Source organism: Poecilia reticulata, chromosome 7, assembly GCF_904066995.2.
Source record: "Poecilia reticulata chromosome 7, P_reticulata-male-v2, whole genome shotgun sequence".
NCBI classification, from domain to species: Eukaryota; Metazoa; Chordata; class Actinopteri; order Cyprinodontiformes; family Poeciliidae; genus Poecilia; species Poecilia reticulata.
Window position 1 is genome coordinate 20,675,527 of NC_088836.1, and position 18,385 is coordinate 20,693,911.

The 18,385-nt window shown below is 38.2% G+C and overlaps 3 protein-coding genes across 3 annotated transcripts in view; 1 reads left to right on the forward strand and 2 right to left on the reverse strand.

The window, feature by feature from the left end:
* Positions 1-2,564: 2,564 nt before the first annotated feature.
* On the reverse strand, positions 2,565-13,668 carry slc17a9b (solute carrier family 17 member 9b). The gene is made up of 14 exons (XM_008413934.3): positions 13,310-13,668; positions 13,006-13,205; positions 11,607-11,804; positions 9,480-9,619; positions 8,533-8,632; positions 8,134-8,264; positions 7,907-8,003; positions 6,726-6,822; positions 6,427-6,514; positions 6,308-6,342; positions 5,659-5,774; positions 4,799-4,854; positions 4,666-4,695; positions 2,565-4,161 (listed from the first exon to the last, which is right to left on the reverse strand). The coding sequence occupies exons 2-14, from the start codon at positions 13,137-13,139 to the stop codon at positions 3,983-3,985; spliced, it is 1,401 nt and encodes a 466-aa protein (XP_008412156.1). The 5' UTR covers positions 13,140-13,205; positions 13,310-13,668; the 3' UTR covers positions 2,565-3,982.
* A 784-nt stretch (positions 13,669-14,452) lies between these two features.
* On the reverse strand, positions 14,453-17,231 carry LOC103467501 (glucose-induced degradation protein 8-A homolog). Its single transcript, XM_008413936.3, has 5 exons — positions 17,089-17,231; positions 16,628-16,760; positions 16,351-16,547; positions 16,030-16,227; positions 14,453-15,489 (listed from the first exon to the last, which is right to left on the reverse strand). Exons 2-5 carry the CDS (start codon positions 16,743-16,745, stop codon positions 15,316-15,318), a joined length of 687 nt encoding a protein of 228 aa, XP_008412158.1. The 5' UTR covers positions 16,746-16,760; positions 17,089-17,231; the 3' UTR covers positions 14,453-15,315.
* Positions 17,232-17,811: 580 nt separating this feature from the next.
* dnah12 (dynein, axonemal, heavy chain 12) overlaps positions 17,812-18,385 on the forward strand; it is a 36,641-nt gene continuing 36,067 nt past the window's right edge. Inside the window, exons 1-2 of the mRNA XM_008413937.3 lie at positions 17,812-17,944; positions 18,120-18,347. Coding sequence (XP_008412159.1) covers positions 18,136-18,347 — 212 coding nt within the window. The 5' untranslated portion in view covers positions 17,812-17,944; positions 18,120-18,135. The remainder of the gene's footprint in view (positions 17,945-18,119; positions 18,348-18,385) is intronic.

An 18,385-nucleotide genomic window follows, 5' to 3' on the forward strand; every position in this document is an offset into this window, starting at 1 on the left:
ACTCTATCCTCGTAAACAACACTTGTAGTTGCCTTGGTGGTCTGGCTATGAACTCTGTTGCATGCTCTTACCTCAGATTTGGGGTGTTGCTTCTCGTAAATGCAAGATGTTTCGATGTATGATTGTTTTGTTTTTTCTCAAGAACAAAAAGACTTTTCTGTCATGCAAAGTAACAGCTTCAAGATGGTGACATTATTGTGTTGCCTTCCGGTTTTAGTAGCTGTGTCTTCTCTTCGTTTCATATGCCTCCCTCAACCACCATCACCAAAGAAAAAAACTGCAATCCACTTAATAGGCCAATTGTGTTTTATTTCTGCTTTGTACACGTTCCACATTGTTTGAGTTTTTCCAACCCTAAAACAGATTATATGGGACGTCTAAAAAGGAGGTGAAATGTTTAAAGTGTTTCCAAGTCAGTTGGGGAAACGTTAGCTTGCTTGCATTCACCATGCAATTAACATGTAAAACCTTTATGTCAGACTTATAAAGCCTGCTTATCTATTACTACAAAGTGATTAATGCTGCTCACACAATGACTAGCCTCTATATTATAAGGTAGTCCCATACAGCAGTTTAGCTTTGCTCTAATTAGCTTTCCGATCAGGGACTGGAGAGACAGCCCCTCCACCTCAGAGGAAGGACATAGGATGAAATGGCAACACAGTGAAATGTCATTAACTTGATGTTAATTACTAATTAATGGGGCTATTTCATTTACATGTATCTCTAGCTCTCTGACAGCCCAGCATTTACTAGGTTACTCTAACTAGCCAACAAGTTGGGGGAGGGTTTAATTGCCTCGCTCTTCTAGTCTCCCTCTTCGTGTTTAATTTCTGCTAATTAAATAGTGGGCCACTCATCATGATTATGTCTTCTTTTACAACGCCATTTTCTGTCTGAGTGACTGACCATCCCCACCTTTTTTTTAACAAACGGTACATCAAACCCTAAATTTACTTCACCACCCCACTGACTTCTAAATGACTTGTTACTTTCATTCACTTGTGACCCCCCCCCAATCCTCCGCCCTGCCATTCCGTTCTTCTTTCCTTTTCATTGCCACGCGGCAGCCGCACAAGCCACCCGTCGCCATGGTTACCCAAGCCGTTGGGTCCCATGAGGAGGAGTAGGTTCGGTTGACTAGCGTCTGGCCATTCACACGTGGGTAGTGCCAGCTAGCCAACATGGCACACAGCATCCTGCCATATGGTGCCACCGCATACGTCCCGCTGGCCCGCACTCGGGATTTGGGCGTGTAGTGAGCTGCTAGTGTGAACATGACGGCCCGGCACCAGAACCTGTTCAGCAGTTGATCCGGATTCAATACAGGACTGAAGCAACTTTCAGGTGCTTAACACAATAAAATAGTAAGTTTTTTTTTGTTTTGTTTTTTTTTTTGTCACAGAAGTAGTTGCAAGATATGTTCCTTGATGCGGGAGACATTTTTAATAATTTCTGCACACTATAAGGTGTTCTTAAAACTTATGATGCATCACTGAAGGGCTTCATTCTAGGAATTTGGAGACGGGGTCATTGCTTGTACTATGCTGCCTCTCTGTGGAGCTACACAGAAAATACACACAGACATAACAAGAATGATATAACCAAGAATACTGGAAAATCCCATTTATGCCAACAAACTGCATTTTTATTCAAAACTAAAACCTTTTTTAAACAGAATATTTTGTTTTAAAATATTTCTTATCTTAAATATGACTTTTTAGCTTTACATAATCCACATCTGAACAGGCAGGAGGAAATATTTGCTCCACCTGGCTAAAAGCTGGAAAACAAATCAAATTATTCTGTACGGTACTGCCATTTAAGTAAATTAACGTTTTAAATGGAAATCATGAGAGGAGGCATGATTGAGCAGACATTGAGAGTAAGTATACTTTTTGCAATATGTATGTGCATGTATCATCAATGTTTTTATGCCTCATTGACTAGTAGACAAATGTAGGACAGAAAAAGCAAGAGGGCCAATGATGGAATAGGAAAATAATTTTTTTTAACTTTGAGAAGATATTAATCTTAAAAGATTTTTGTTAGAATTGCTCACAAATCATGAGTTATAAGAAAAGCTGCATGTGGCCTGACTTAAACAGTGGATGAAAAGAATAATTTTCACAGCTTACATATGGATTAGAGCCAAAAGGCTTAGAAAAATAAATACATCTCTTCAGAACGCCTGAACAACTGTTTAAGACTGCATAAAAATTACAATAGCTTTTGGCAAGCAATATATAACAAAATCTATGGAGCATCAACATTTTTATTTAGTGAAACTCTGAACTAAGCTGACACATATAGAGGACAGATTTAAACTTGTGGTTCATCAGTTTATGTCAACAGGAAACTAATTTAATTCTGAAAATACACAGAAAAAAGAAAACACTTTCTGCAATTGTTTTTTTTTTTTACCAAAATACCAAGACATAATTTAATGAAATGCAGTGAACATTTCCAAAACTAAATTAGCACTAGAAGATGCAAAAAAGAAACAAAAAACACCTGCGATTGCTTTGTATTCACATAAACAACTCACGCAAAAACATAACAACAAAATTCCTTTAACTTTATTAACAACCAGAACTGCAAACCCTTTGTTGCTTAAATGAGGCACAAAATAATAAATGCATAAAAAGTAAATGAGCATAATGCATTTCACATGAAAACTGTTTTCTGAAGGCCACCGCTTTAACACTTAGAATCTGTCAGCTGGTGTTTGTTGATAAATCCGTAATTACCCCTTTTTTTTAATCTGTAGCCTTAATAAATCCTTTCAACCCTTTTATTTGCAATAATTTTCATTATGTCAAGTGTAGAAAACAAACACTGGTCCAATGAGACAATGAAGAGACAATCAAGTTTCCCCACTCCCACTGTGATCATTTACAGTCTAAGATTTCAGTAACAAAGAATTACAATCTGGATATCTTTCTGATAAACGTGTGCCGGACATAAAAACATTTATTTTTAGAGGAAGAACAAGTTAGGATTAGCACACATACACAATCAGGTCTCATCTTTTCCGTTTGTCCTTTCAGATTTTTTTCCCTCTTTCACATTAATTTCTCTTCAAAGAAAAACATATTTCAAAACCATATAAATATGAAATGACTCAAAAATAATTTAGTGAGATTTTATTAGCTGCTGTAACATAGAAAAAAATAATAATTTACTATTAACCTTTGGTCTCACAAATTGCATTATTGTATTTAATACATCTACCAGAGAGAAAGCACTTAGCTAAACCTAAGCCCTAAAGCTTTCTGACCCCCATTGAAAACTGATAGGACGAGTCTGTAACTGCAAACACAAGGTCCGCTGAAGGTAAATTGTACATATTAAGGGTGTCCGCCAGAGTCATTAGCAGGCGCTTAATGAGATGTCACTCCGATATTTATCTCAGTGATAAGTTTATGGGGCTTTCGAGTAAAATGCTCCAGGTAGAAGAGTTCGGACTCTCCTTGGGTCACCTACAAGGTAAGAAGAAGTCCAGCTTTGTCTGTCACGGCTAGACAGCACCTCAAGCTAACACCGCCACCACTGAGTTCCCTCTGCAGTACCCAGCACTTAGCAACAGCTTTCGCAAAACAATCTCTGCAGGTTTTCCACTTCCAATGTGGGCCGTAATGCATAACAAGTCTAAACAGTTTCCTCTCAAATGTTTAACCACTTCACCAGCTGTAACCTGGACGTAGTGCAAGTATACTCTCCTACATTTTTTCTGAACGGACAGGGCTCCCCTCCTTCTGAACCCCAACTAGAATTTCTCAGTACCAATGCTCTGCTGTGTGCTTTTCAGTAGGCTTACAGTCCTCTAGTAAACGCAGAGCTAAACAAGCATTTCTCTCGTCTCAACTGTGCAAGATGCCACTCATCATCTAATGGATAATAATCCAATGTGGATAATCTGCCTCTAGATTAACCACAGTAACATTTTCATAGGGAATAACGCACTCGTTTCGTCAACGATTTAGATGTGGATGCTATGGTGGCGGACCCTGCCAGAGTCGATATCGACTCTGCGAGCCTCGGCAAATGCCAGGAAGGTGAAGAGGCCCATCAGGTTGACTGTGGTGATGAGGGCAAACACTGATGCCCATGAGCCTGTGGCCTCAATGAGATACCCCGAGAAGTACACCATCAGGACTCCTGCACAGAACGAGAACAGTTACCATTCTGTCAGCTAAAATGTGTGGCTTGAGTCCAAGTTCAAGTCAGACATTTCATGTTTCTATTTGTAAAATTTGAAAACTACACCCATCTCTTTCTACTTTACAATTATGCACTACTGTGTGTGCAAAATTGTAAAATCTCAACAGAATACACTGAGTGAATGGTTATAATGTGACAAAATATAGGAAAGTCCAGCAGATGCACTTTTACTAGGCTCTGTACATGAAGAAAAATGTCACAGGACTATTTGTCTTTACAGACCCCGGGCTGTCATTCTCTGCTGACTGCTTTATTCACTGGCTTTAATATGCTCTTTTGATGAAATATGCATGGATCATGGGAGCCAGCAAACCTGACAGCCACACATCATCGCAAACTTTGAATTTAGAAAAAAGGGAACCAGTTATCATTTATGGTGTTCCAGCTTCTACTGCTTAAATATTTATCATAAAGAGATTTCTTAACTAAAGAGAAACTCACCTGAGAATGCCCCACATGTATTCATGATTCCTGTAGAAGTGGACACAATTATTAACATTTATACTATAAAAGATCCAACATTAATATTTAGTGTTAAAGCTCTATTCATTAAAACTATGAATGTTTTACTCACCAAATAGAGCTCCGGCACAAGAAGGAGCGAGATCTTGAACATTTAAAGAAACCCCGCTGTAACAGAAATGTTTTGTTTTTTAACATCAGTGCAAGAAATGTAAAAAAAAAAAATGCTTTGATTTTGTCAATGAGGGGAGATACTTATATTATTATTCAATCTTCCAAGTACACAGTCAATAAGGGATAAGGCAGTAAAATGTTTTGAGTATTATTGATGTGTATTCAGAGAACTAATGTTAAATGACAAAATTTTTCAATTTCAGGTTAACAGCTTTGAAACTTGCTATACTATTTCCTTGCTTTCCTCCAAATCAGCAGTAAAAGAATATTGTACAATCCAATTTGCTCCAGGAAAAACTGATTTTCTCACATACAGGCTTTAGAATTCAATAACGTACCCTGCTGCTCACACATCGTGTCAGAGAACAGCGGACTCACACTAGTCACTTTAAGGTGTTTTAATCTGCATGTAATAATATGCTCAACATGAATTATTCATGTAATTTTTGATATTGTTTACTAAAACAACAGCCTGATTAGATAAGGTTAGAAATACTCATTGCCTGTTTCAGCAGGTAGGTAAATTTTGAACAGAAGAGCTTGAAATGAAATTTAAAACTGCATGCCAAACAGGAACAAAGAACTGCCAAAATTACCTTTGCTAAGCTGTGCACCAACTACATCATTCTGTACTTTAAACTGAAAACATAAGTTTAAAAGAAATTTGCCACGAGAGACACGAGATATTGCATGTTTTGTGGCGGTATAAGAGGAAATAAATTAAATATTCAAAGTACAAAAACACAAGACTGACAAGGCAGAATGACAGGCATTGTGGGATAACGTGTGAGCCAGTACCTGTGACTGAACGTAGTGAGACCCATGGTGGCCGACACAAAAGCTACAGCCCAGGAGAACGTGGTATTACCACACAACAGGACCGTGAACACACTGGACACACCCATAGAGAAAAACTAACAAGAGGAGGAGACAAAAAAAACACACACACAGTTTGCTATATGCAAGAGAGACTATTAAGAAGAAAAAGGAAATAGACTAATAAAATTCTGATTAACACAGAAGTAGACTAAGAGTCTGCAACCAATTTAATCTAAACAGCCAATTTGCTTCTAATTGGCTGTAGAAAATGTTCAGTGCTACCTCGGTATGTTAGACTGACAAACATGTCTTACATGTTTCCAAAAAGAGTAGAAAAAATAACTTCTATTAAAATCTCTACTAGATAGAAATTAAACAATAAACCACAAAGGACTGTGTCTGTTTTTCCCACATTTGCTGATAGCTACTATTAGTTTCGTTCTAGCGCAGAAATTCAAGTCATTCAACGAGCAGAGAAGGAACCTGCTAAAACTACATGAACCATGACTGACGTTCAAGCCTGAGTTTCATCTCAATATTATAAATATAATCCAGCGATTCACTGCAGGAAGGATAGAGAACCTTTGGCTGCAGAAGAAGATTAAGAAGGCAATTCCAAATATTGTACCTGCATTAACTTCCTTACTGAGGCGGTGTCGAAACCTGAAGAGATAAAGACAGGAATAAGTACTTGCTTTTTCAAAAACAAATACTACCCTTATGATATGCATTTCTCAGGTTGCGTACCTTGACAAATAAGATGGTCAGATAGGCAGCCACTAAACAGAGACGATGGTATGGCTACCAACCAAGGAATGACATTGAACACCCAACCCTGTAGAGACATTACACATTCAAGCTTAGCAAGTGCATGATAGTAATCCACCAGATTTTTTACTTCAAATATAGCTAAAAGAAAACAGCAATCTTCATATTCAACTGCTTGATATTTGCAGCTGTTGCATCTGCTTTACTCAAATTCATTTTGCACTGAAATAAAAGTCAGGGGTCGGACTGGAAGAAGAATGAGAGGATGGTGCCGTTACCTTGGCGTCAGGGAAGGTGTCCTTGAAGAAGGTTGGCAGCCAGGATAGAAGGGTGAAGAAAGTGCTTGCTGTGCAAAGGTGTGTTACTATCACAGCACTAATTAGAGGGAGAAAAAGACAGAAACACAGGAGCAATTTAGTTCTAGTTTTTTCTAATACTGTTCAGCTATCTTTACAGAGACAATTTGAACAAGTTTAACACAAGGTCTAACTAACTTAACAGAAGTCTTGTTTGAGGACTTCTGCTATTCCTCGCTACACAACGTATCAACACAGAAAAGTGGGTTAAAGTCAACCAACAGTAGATCATTGTTTCAGGATCACACCCAGTGAATTCTCACATGTTCCTCTTCAGATAATAATGAGTGTATATGCAAATAAAACCAAACAACAGTTATCTGTCAGTAAAACAGGATATCAATTGGATAAAATTTTGCATTTCTGTGCTGACTGGCAGGACAGACTGTAAGAAATAAATTAATTTAATTTAAAAATAAAAACATCAACACTATTAAAAAAAAAACATATTCATATTTTAAAGTCCATGTCAAAAGGACCATGCAGTCCATTATCACCAACAACCTGAGACTTTAGTCTTTGATAGTTTTTTTATCCTCTTGGAAAATGTTAGATATTTCTCTAATAGCTCAAAAGTGCCTGTGTGGTCTAGTGCCAAAATACATTTCTGACATGTTAGAACCATATGAAGCAGCTCAGACTTTGAGAACATCAGGTAATTGCCTCCTGCTGGTGCCCGGAGTCAGAACGATACACAGCAAGGCGGTGTTTCAGTGTTATGCTCTTAAAATCTGGAATGCGTCTTTCTGAAAAATTAAGCACCAGATACTGCCCAGAAAACATTCTACATTATGTGCTATCTTAGTGTGGAAAACTAGACAAACACAAACGGTCGAACACTTTAAAATGTGTCTGCAGGAAGCTATGAACCATGACGGACTTTCTCCAGCACCCAGCATCACAGTCTCTTGGAAACAATGCTATTGCCCCCGAATTAGGCGCTCTGGGAGGAAGGACATTTCAAAGCTTTAATGTCTCAACTTTTTCTGTTGACATGAATCCCTGAATAAGATTAACTTAACTTAAGTTAGCGTAGCTGCAGAATACAGAACACAAATGCATTTCTTTTCTTCGCAGACACACAGGCTGGACTGTTGTCTTACCAGACTGCAGGTTGCTTGAGGAGTCGTGCCCAATGCCTTTTATTAAGTTTTGACTGGGTCCCACCATTACCCAGGGACTCAAGTGTAATTATAGGGCCTGCACACACACACACACACACACGAGCAGACAAAAATTCATACATTTCAATTACACATCAAAACAGGTACATGATAAAAGTATAAAACTACGGCAGTGGTGCTTCTGATGCAGCTAAAGCTTCTCTTACCTTCTCCTTTAAGCAGGTATTTCCACATGCAGTAAGCCCAGAGGACTGACAGAAGACCAGACACATAAAAAACACTCTCCCAGCCATACAGATCCAGCATGAGAGAACCAACACCTCCAATCACAAGAGTTCTTTAAAAAAAGAGACAGAGAGGGGACCAAGTCAAAACAAAAACATCCTTGTAACTCGATGTCCATGCACAGCATGACCAGAGCTGACACAGTCACAGGGTGTATACATCTGGTCGTGAATGGATCAGATAAGGTTGACAAATGGCTCTTGAAACATAACTTTTTGATTCACACCAACCTAAATTACTCTTTTCAAGAAGGTGTTTTTCCAAGGAAATACTGATGGTTTTCCAACCAATCTTCATTCCGTGCCAAACATTTGACTCACCCCAGGTAGGAGCCACTCCCCACGGTGCTCATGAGGAAGCCTCGCTCACTCTCAATCACCTTCTGTGAGCACAAGCTTGCCAGGGAAGGGTAATGAACTCCTAAAGTCAATACACAGACAAAAAGAAACGGGAAGGAGGATTCACTTTTAGGAAAAACGACAAAAAACAACTTAGCTGAGACAAAAAGCTTGAGCTTAAAACTGCTTAAGGTGTCTATTACTACATTTGATTTCTATAACATTTTATAGCAATGTTGTGCTGCTAAATAACTCTAAATAAACTCTTGATGCTACACTGGGCAGAGTAAACATGCTGTAATTTATTGCTTCCACAATCAAGTATGTTGCTTTATGATTATTCAATAAACATAACAGTCACTTCCCTTTAGCTGAAATCAGATATTTGCATACACGGCATAAAATAACACACCCATTTTTCTTTACTGTGTAACATTAAATTAAACTATATTTTTCCTGTTTTAGGATATTTAGAATTACTGAAGTCTAGTAGAAATTCTAGTCTAGTCCTAGACTAGAAACAATCTTGTGAAGATACTATTGATCCTGCTAATAATCTAAAAGGGGATTTTTTTTTTTGTGCAATAATAAGCAATACTAAGTACATAAAACAGTAAACGTTTATTCTGATTTAACATCAGACAGCAAGAAAAAAGGTTATCTGCCTTCCTATACAGCATGGGAAAATATCTGGTTTAACTGCAGTAAAAAAATACAAATACAAAGCAATAGGATGTGGACAAAGCACTTCTCACAAATATCTGTATTGTTCTACTGTGATTGCAGTAAAAATTGTCAAAGGGTTTCAAACTCATCAAGTCACATCTGTGTTATTGTGACAGAGATAAGTCCTCTCAAGGTCTGGATCTTTAAACCACGCTGACTAATTCTGGAGCGATGAGTCATCTCGCGCTGCTTGCCAGTCTCACCTTGTAACAGGCCCATGAGGAAGCGGGCCAGCGTCATGGAGAAGATTGGCTGGGAGCAAAGGTGGGCGAGGATCGGAGTGAAAGCTGTCATGGACCCCCAGGCTGCTGCTGACAGCAGGAGGACCTTCTCACCTCCCACACTAGAGAGACGGAGAGAGAAAGAGATAAAGACACATATATATAGAAACAGTTGTTTATTTTGTGATTTCAAACACTTGTAACTGGCATAACCTGTAACACTACATTTTTTGTTAGCGAATGTCCCTGAGACGACATGTTCTTTAGGGACTGGCCTTTAAAAATATCTGTGACTAATCTGAATTTTACATGTCTCCCAACCTGACTTATTCTGTCTTGTAATACAAGTGGTATGTTTCAACAAAAAGATCACACTAAAAATATTAGTTTACTGACCTCTTAATACATTTTGGTAACAAGTAATTAGGACATGAGGTTTTTATGGTTCAGCAGTAAGCAAAGATGATCCATCATGTTGACATACATTGCTAAACTAGACTCTTAACACTTTAAGTATTTTATTTCAAATCAGTTCATGATGACAACACTCTTCAGTGTGGATGCCGCTTTAAGTGTATACAACTGAAGTCAGAGGAAGAACAGAAATATAAATGGATATCTAGCAGATAAATGTTTTCTACCACAACTTGAGATATGTCTGCATTTCCCTCACGCTGTTCCAGAGAGAGTAAAATCTAAAAACGCCTAATGAGAAGTTGAACAGGAAATGTTCAAAGTGAAAATGTGGTCAGTCCTTTTGAATCCTTAAGTTAAGGTAAGTGTTCACATTCTCCGGTAAAGAAGCAAGCAAACTACATAGAAAAACAGAATTCTCCAATAGCCTGAAGAATAAAAATGGTACAAAAAAAAGGGATTGGACTTGTAAACAAAATATGAAGAAATGACATAATACAAGACTGTCGGCAACAATGGATCAATCATTAAAATGTACACTGTAATTTTTGGATTCTTGCACCTTACACATGCCATCTCTGGGTGCCCCTGTTTCGTAATAACCCTGTTTGCAACTCCTAACCTGATAATGTAGACAAAGAATCTAACTAATTCAGTGCATGATCTCCCAGGCTAAGTAAACACTGCTGCACTTGTTTGCATCACCGCTACAGAGTGGTTGACCACAGCCTGCAATGTTTCACAATATTCCAAAGACCAGCAGAAAGCTGAAAAGAGTCAAACGTTTTACTTCTAAAAGCGTATATACATAAGTAGAATAAGTGTCATTTCTAAAGAGGATTAGAAGTCGGCCCTCTAGTTTACCCTGAGCAATGACTATATTTATGCTGCCACAGGCTCGCTGGTTGCTGGAAAGGATATCCTAACCACGCTTCCTCGCTCTGCTATTTTCTCCTGTAACTGTTCATGTTTGCCATTTTTCAATACTGTAAGGATAAATATTGCTTTCTCTGCACAGAAAGGAAACCTGGCTCAATCCTTTACTGTTTAGCTGTGTATCCTACCTAGACAGCCGTTGCTGACAAAAAAAACAGCTTTCTTTTAGAATGATTCAAACTGCTTCTGTCACCATGCTTCTGTGTTTAGTTTTATCTAATCTCTAGACAGCCATTGCTGACATTAACTATTTTTTCTGACTTTGATTTTCTTTGGAGCTTAATGATTCCTTATTTTACAGTGGCTTTTCCCGGGAAGAAGACATGGAGCGCTTCCATTAACTATGTATACTGTCTCTCATTTACTGTCCTTCAGGAAGCAGTCCTTGCCCAGGGATTCTGTGTCTTATTTGTTTTCTTTCCTGTACTCTAAACTCGTTTCAAGTAGCGGAAAATGGAGGCTCATTCTTGCTCTGCCGGAGGTTTCTTAATTTTAAAAGCAAAGTGGTATTTGCCCACTGTTGATTCAAATCAGCTCAGTTTATTTACTTCACAACATGTTATCTCAAAGCACTTAAAAAAAAAAGTAGATTCCATCCTATCATCCATGCATTTCAACTGATACTACTTATTAAACAATTTAGTAAAGTAGTAAAGTTATTATTGAAATAGGTTAAAACTATTTTGTATGTAAGGAAAACCCAGCAGAAATCCATGCTACATAAAATAAACCAAAATAAGCTGAAGGACATGCGCTTACCGGTCACTGACGTAACCGCCGAACACCTGGGTGAAGCAGTATCCCCAGAAGAAGCTGCCTAGCACCATGCCGGACTCTCTCTTGGTCCAGTTGAACTTCTCCGCCATGCTAACGGCACAGATGGGCATCGCCACACGGGCGCAGTAAAGGAGGCATGTTCCCAACAGCAGCACCACTGTCCATATCCTCGCCACTGGCCTGTGAAAAATGGAGGACGCAGACTAAATTGAATGGACTCTAAAAGACTCGCAGGGAATCACTGGACTTAAAAAGAATTAGTAGGAGATGTGTTATCAGAGACACGGAGTTTGTGAAGGCCCCTCTAGAGAACCAACAGGAGTTGAAGTGATTTAAAGAGAACTTGGTTACACATCCTAAAAGTAGAAAACCAAACAAACCTTCATCTCAGTAAGTCACTATATCATTGAGATGTTAGCCAAGCACTGCTGGAAAATGAAACCAGCATTTCCATAAAGCTTGTCAGCAGAGGGAAGCACAAAGTGCTCTAAAATGTCTTTTCCAACAGATTTGCTGACTTCTGTCCTGATAAAACACAGTTTACCAACACTAGCAGATGAAATGGCTCCCTAAATTATAGCTGACTGTGGAAACTTCTCACTGGGTCCAAACAACTTTGATTTTATGCCTCTCGTTTCTTCCTCTGGACATTAGTTTCCAAGTGAGCTGCCAAATTTGCTTTCCTCTGAGAAGAGGATTGAGCAACAGTTCAGTACTTTTTTTTGCTCTCCTAATCACAGGTAGGATGCTTCTGACGTCACCTCTGGTTGAGGAATGGCCTGGCACGATGAATGCAACAGTTGCAACCCAAGTCCTGAACAAGTTTGTGTGGGATGCCTGTTCAACTACAGATACCGGTTGCACTCCACCCCTTGTAAATCATCCAAAAACCATTAAATCGGATCTGTTTCTTAATTCTGCCATTCCTGTCTTGGTGGCACCTTTTCCTAACATACTTTTTCCTTCCACTCAACTATCTAGATATAGCATTCTCTTATTCAGCAATAACCTTTTTATGCGTTACCCTCCTTTTGAAGGATCGCATTGTCTGCTGAAAATAAACGAGAAATAAACACTTGAAATTAAACTCTCTGTGAATAATGGATTTTTTTTATAATATCTAAGTTTCACTTAATGTGATTTGACAACTGAAAAAAAAAATATTTTAATTTAAATATAAAAATACTAACAGATTGCAAAGACGGGCAAAGAAAAAAAGAGAAAAGAATGGACTATGTTGTCTTTAAAGAATCGATGCTGACTCGGATTAGAAGTGACTGCTCCCTCATGGGAACCCCAGCACCCTGCTGAGTTGCTACGTGGTGACGTCAAGCCCTCATCACAGTTAAATAAATGTCTCTGCAAGTGTTTGAAACGTTACCTCGGCCAGTTGGAGTGCGCTTCAGGCCGCTTCTTGTGACATCCAGGTGCTCCGATCTTGTCAGGCGGGACGTTCTCCTTGTGACAGACCAAATCTGGACTAGAGCTCTTTCCATGTTTTTGAATAACTGCCATTCAACGCGAGGTGACGGCAGACTCTTGTCAAAGGCTCCTGCTGATGACTTTCACCCTATTTTCGATCTGTCAGTGAGGAAAAAAAACCCAACAACGTGTGGAGGTGGAAGGAGGGGGTGGTAGTATTGTCGCGGTCACATTCACAAGGTTTCGATGTTTGAGTCTATTACCAAGTCGCGGAACTAAAGCTAGAGGAGGGAGTGTGTTGCTCCTGATGCCCTGGGAGGAATAATCCACGTGTCACTTTTTCTCTTCAGCCTCCTCCTCCTGCTGCTTCAGCCTGTGAGGCTCGCAGTTCTCCGCGCGGTCGATAGGGTTAATCAGGAAGTGATTCAGATGTTGGGCTTTTTCTGCACAGCCAGTCCCTTTCTTCTTCCGCTACAGTTTCATGTGATGCCGTACATTAAGTGTTTCAGCCTTCTGTGGCCTCTCTAAACGTGACGTCGCAGTAAAACAAAAACACTCCCCTCCACGCGCTGTGTTGTCCCGTCCACATCGCAGCGACGGGGCAGCTGATGAGGCGTTTTCGGGTTGTGGGGCTCAAAGATGCGCAGCGTATTACGTTCTTTTACCCTTCTCTGAAATACATTTAGAAAATGTCTATTTTTTATTTTTTTTAGTTGAACTAAAAAAAATAACATTGTTAGTCTCAATGCGAATGCATAATTAGTTCAATTACAAAATTCGATGTCTTTTGAGGATTTCATGTAATAGACCAATGAACATAATTGTGAAATCGGAGGAAAACATTAAAATAGCTTTCAGTCTTTTCTCAAATATTTTTCTCTCCCCTGCACCGTTTTGTTTTGTTTTGTCACGTAAGAAAATTCAACGAAGATTGTTGGGGAAACGTCACAAAAGTCACGAGTCACCCAATGCACTTAATTATTTACAATACGATATTAAGTATAACTGAACTTTTGGCATGTACGGCAAGTACAATGAGTAAAAAAAACCCAAAAAACGTACTTCCTCATAAAAATAATTAAGATGAGGCGTAAACACTCCATTCTGTTATCTTTAAAACCCGACCAGAGACTAACAGCTCAGTTTGGCTTGTCTCGTTCAGGATCTTATGGACAAATTACAACTAATGAGATGTACTTGCTCTACTTAATGACTAGGAATTAAAAACGAAGTTGGAAAAAAAATATCTGTTTTACAGCTGTACAAAATATTAACACCAAACTATTTTATGTGAAACTGATCATATTCAGATTAAATTATTAGCCTGCAATATTTTCCATTTCTAAAGTGATCTATAAAAAAATAACATGAAATTTCCATGAACAGAAGCACAAGTTTCATGTGACTTGTCATGTAGGATAAATCAACTTTTATTGCAAAATAATATACCAGGGAAAAAAAGCACATCAGAATATAGCCAAGTCGCTACAAATGTAAGTCACTCATACGTAATAGTCTAATAGTGTCTCCATGTTTGCAAGTGTATTTACCCATTCACATCTTTGAACATCATGTTACTCAAGCTTATAGTCACAGTATGCTGCAAATTTTGTTTAATACTCCAGTAATCTTATCAAATTATTACCATAACCTAAACCTTGAGGGGTTTATTTACGATTGTGTATCTATCACAACCTTTACCAAGTGTGTAAATAAAACATTATGATTCTTAAATTTAACTTTCAGCCACAGTAACCTTAAACACTCCAAGTAATGCATATTGACTATTTTCACCACATGTAAGTACCAGATGAAATTCCACCGGTTGAAATGCGTTTCCTGAAAGAAGGATTTTATTTTAAGAATTGCACATTGAGCCAGCTGTTTTTCCTGATGAAACCCTGCATCCTTGAAGTGGGCACACACACACACACAGACCATCAGCCTAATTTAGGCTTTATTTACAACCTCCCCTGCCAACAACATTCCCTGCCAACAGACAGAAAAACTAGAGTAAATAAAACATTTTAGCTTTACATAGACAAATATGTAAATTATAATACCAAATAAAGTAACTGGTTTGGTTGTTATAGAGTAAGAAGTAACCTTAAATTGCAATCAGTCCAGTTCAGAATTAACAAAGTATCAAAAGGCAACCCTTACAAAAAAAGAAAAGGTTGTACTCTAACTGATTCAGCTTCCTGGGTTATAAATAGATAAGGAAATGTGTCCGTTCTGTAACAACATGTTATTTATTTAATCTGAGTCTTTATTTGGGGTCTTCGATCGTTCCCTTGCTCAGGTCAGTCATTTTGGGATACTTAATTTTCTTTTGGTCGAGTTCGTTCTGAGCCCAGAGCAGTAGCTTCAGTAGCTTGGCCAGCTTTGGAGTAGATTCTCTGTTTTCGTAGTCTAGTACACACTGATTAACCTCACTCCAGACCTGGGAGAGAAAGTCAGACACATATTAATGCTTTTATACAAATAGAAACTTCACTAAACAGTGAATATTATTCTCATATAAAGAAAACATGAGGACAAAAATAATTTCTAATATTAAACATATAGAAACATTACATAAACTGTTCTGATTGGAGATTTTGTTAATACTTTGACAAACCACATATTATCTGACTCCATAGTTTTAATGGTTATGCTGCAAATAATCTTTAATGTTTTATAATGTGCATTCCTATACAATAATTTTGCAATTTTTTTTTGAGCAGCTGCTGTCCTGGTCTTAATATAACATAACCTGATAATAAAAATAATGATTATTTATACAAGAATAGAAAAGGGGCTTTTAGAGATCTTTTTGTTGTTGTTGTTATTTTCATGCCATGTTATCATAACTTTTATGTATTTAACTCTACTGATTTCAGCAGGGAAAATAAGACCCAAAACACAGAATAAACCAACTTACTGAACTAAAGATCCCAATTTAATCACAGAAAATGTTATTGTAAATGTGTGTTCACTCTACCTTTTGCCGCTGCATTATATTGAGCAGATCTCCAAAGGGAGACTCTTCAGGGTTGTCAAACGCCAACAGAGCCAGTGTCCTCTCCATTTCAGTCAGACACTCTCGGCTCTCCTCTCCTTGCTCCGCTAACTGCGACTGGGCAAATTCAAGGGCAGCCTCTGTCTCCCTCAGACGAATCAGCTCAATAAGATGCTGCTGCTGCATATTGCAAAACGGACAGGTGCAAATTATTGAATAAAAAAAATACAACAGAGTAAGTCAAGCAGTTGAAATAACAACCAGAAAATAAAGTTAAGCCGACGACTTTGTGTTTTACAGTACCTGTAAGTGAAAGTACAGGTATCGGTTTGTATCCAGCAGTTCTGGGTGCAGACTATTGATAAGCGCAATGGCATCCTGAATCTGTCCTTTTAATATCAACTCCCTGATCTTAATCCGTTCATCTAAGGAGTCCAGGTCCACACTGGGCTCTATTCCAGACTCCATCCTGAACTTTTCTGCTGCCTCTTTGAATCCCTCTGTAAAACATAAAATTAGGTTATTTTTTTTTCTAAAGCAAACAGCTGTTTACGTGAGTCCGACGATGTCGGTACGTTACCTGTAACCAGGTAGTTCATTATCAGTCTATTCATATCAGCTCTTTGAATGTGGACATTGTTAAGTTTATCCATCCACTCTTCCTTTGTTATGTCCTCCGGCTTCTCTGCATAACTCATTATGATGATGAGATCCTACAAGAGGGTAAGAAGGCCGTGTTAACAGCAAACAAGATTATTTCATATATTAAACACTTAGGATAATGCACAGCTAGCTATCTATTCTAACAGAAATATGAAACCGGAAACTGAAAATAACAACTGTTACGGCCTTCGGTGAAAAACACAACACTGAAGCCTGGCTTCCATCAACACGGATCAAAACACAGAACATGTCGGTCTCCAGATGCAGATATTTTTCTCTACGTAAGACCTGAACAAGTCGTATCGTGCTTAATTTGATCTGTTTTCCTTATCCTACCACATACTTCCAATATAACGTATAAGTTATTCTTCACAATACCTGAAATGTTGTTGCTACTTCCTAACAGTAGCTAGCTAGCTAACGAAGGATGAGCCGCTTCTTCTTCTCTTAGGTTTTTTTTTTTTGGCGGTTGGCAAAAACATTAGGTGTGCATTACCGCCACCAACTGGTATAGAGTGTGAACTGAAACGACGCTAAGACTACTTTAAAACAGTTGGGCCAGCAGTTTTGTAAACTGATAAATCATTTATTGTGATTGTGGCAATTGCTGTGATAATTTCTCTTTAGTGCGTCAATAAAATGTAATTCTATTTTCATTTTAGAAGAAATGTAGTTAATCAGTTGAACTCTTTCATTTCTACATTTCTGATATTCGGAATATGTTGATCATCTACTCCACAGAACTCATTTAAGCACTCCAGTTATAATAACTGCCTGATACTGAATATTATGAATATTACATTAATACTCGTAACTTTTATAAGCGGTTGAATTAAACTCGTATTTATTGACGTAGCCTGCAATAACAGAAGGAACATGCCATGTAACCTCGACCATAATTTCGTGTTGGAAAAAAAAAAGATTTACAGTGAAAGTGTTAGTTACATATTGAAATTAATTAATGTATTTATTTATTTATCAATATTTTTAAGTCTGTTTTCCAATGTTGGAATTATAGTTTGAGATGTCTTTATAACTTTTCTTGGGCATTTTGTTCTACAGTTGCCGAGTGCAGACCCCGCCCACTACACCCCTCCCGTTTACTGTTGCCCTGGTAACGGCACAACCAACTTTTGGATTCCGACATTTTTGTAGAGGCAACATTTGAAGACAGCGATATTAAACCACAAACAAAGGTCCTTAAACGTATTGATACTTCACCATAAGCCCAAAGGTAAACGTATTTGGTGCATTTTGTTATTATGTGCAGATGTTTTTTGTATTTATAATTACTGTTAGAATATTCAGCGTCTCTTAATGTTATAAGACGGAGCCAGCTTCAACAAAAAATAAGGGTTAGCAAACCAGCAACAAACTTAAAACGACCGTTAAACTTTCTTTCCCCCCAGGTGGCTATTGTCAGAAATGGCTACCTCTTCGGGGATTTCTAAAGCCAACGTGGAGGGCCTGCCAAAGCTACCAGTTCTGCCCCCAATAGAAAAACTGAGGGGAGCTTTGGAGAGCTCCATTATTGCACAAAATGAGATGGCGGAAGAAATAAAGAAGAGAGAAGAGGCTCACAAGAAGCTACTGAGACAAAGGAGAACAATGCAAGAAAAACATTTCCAAATGACATTGTAGGTGTTTTTTAAACTGATAAATCATTTATTGTGAT

Bases quoted from the DNA above. Each gene is read 5' to 3' on its own strand.
- slc17a9b (XM_008413934.3), bottom strand. From the start codon at position 13,139: ATGGCAGTTATTCAAAAACATGGAAAGAGCTCTAGTCCAGATTTGGTC. The intron at 4,855-5,658 runs GTACTGGCTCAC...TTTCTGTTACAG, and splicing joins CTCACTACGTTCAGTCACAG to CGGGGTTTCTTTAAATGTTC. The intron at 4,162-4,665 runs GTGAGTTTCTCT...CGTTCTGTGCAG, and splicing joins TACATGTGGGGCATTCTCAG to GAGTCCTGATGGTGTACTTC.
- LOC103467501 (XM_008413936.3), bottom strand. From the start codon at position 16,745: ATGAGTTATGCAGAGAAGCCGGAGGACATAACAAAGGAAGAGTGGATG. The intron at 16,548-16,627 runs GTAACGTACCGA...TATGTTTTACAG, and splicing joins AATGAACTACCTGGTTACAG to AGGGATTCAAAGAGGCAGCA. The intron at 16,228-16,350 runs GTACTGTAAAAC...TGCAATATGCAG, and splicing joins ACCTGTACTTTCACTTACAG to CAGCAGCATCTTATTGAGCT.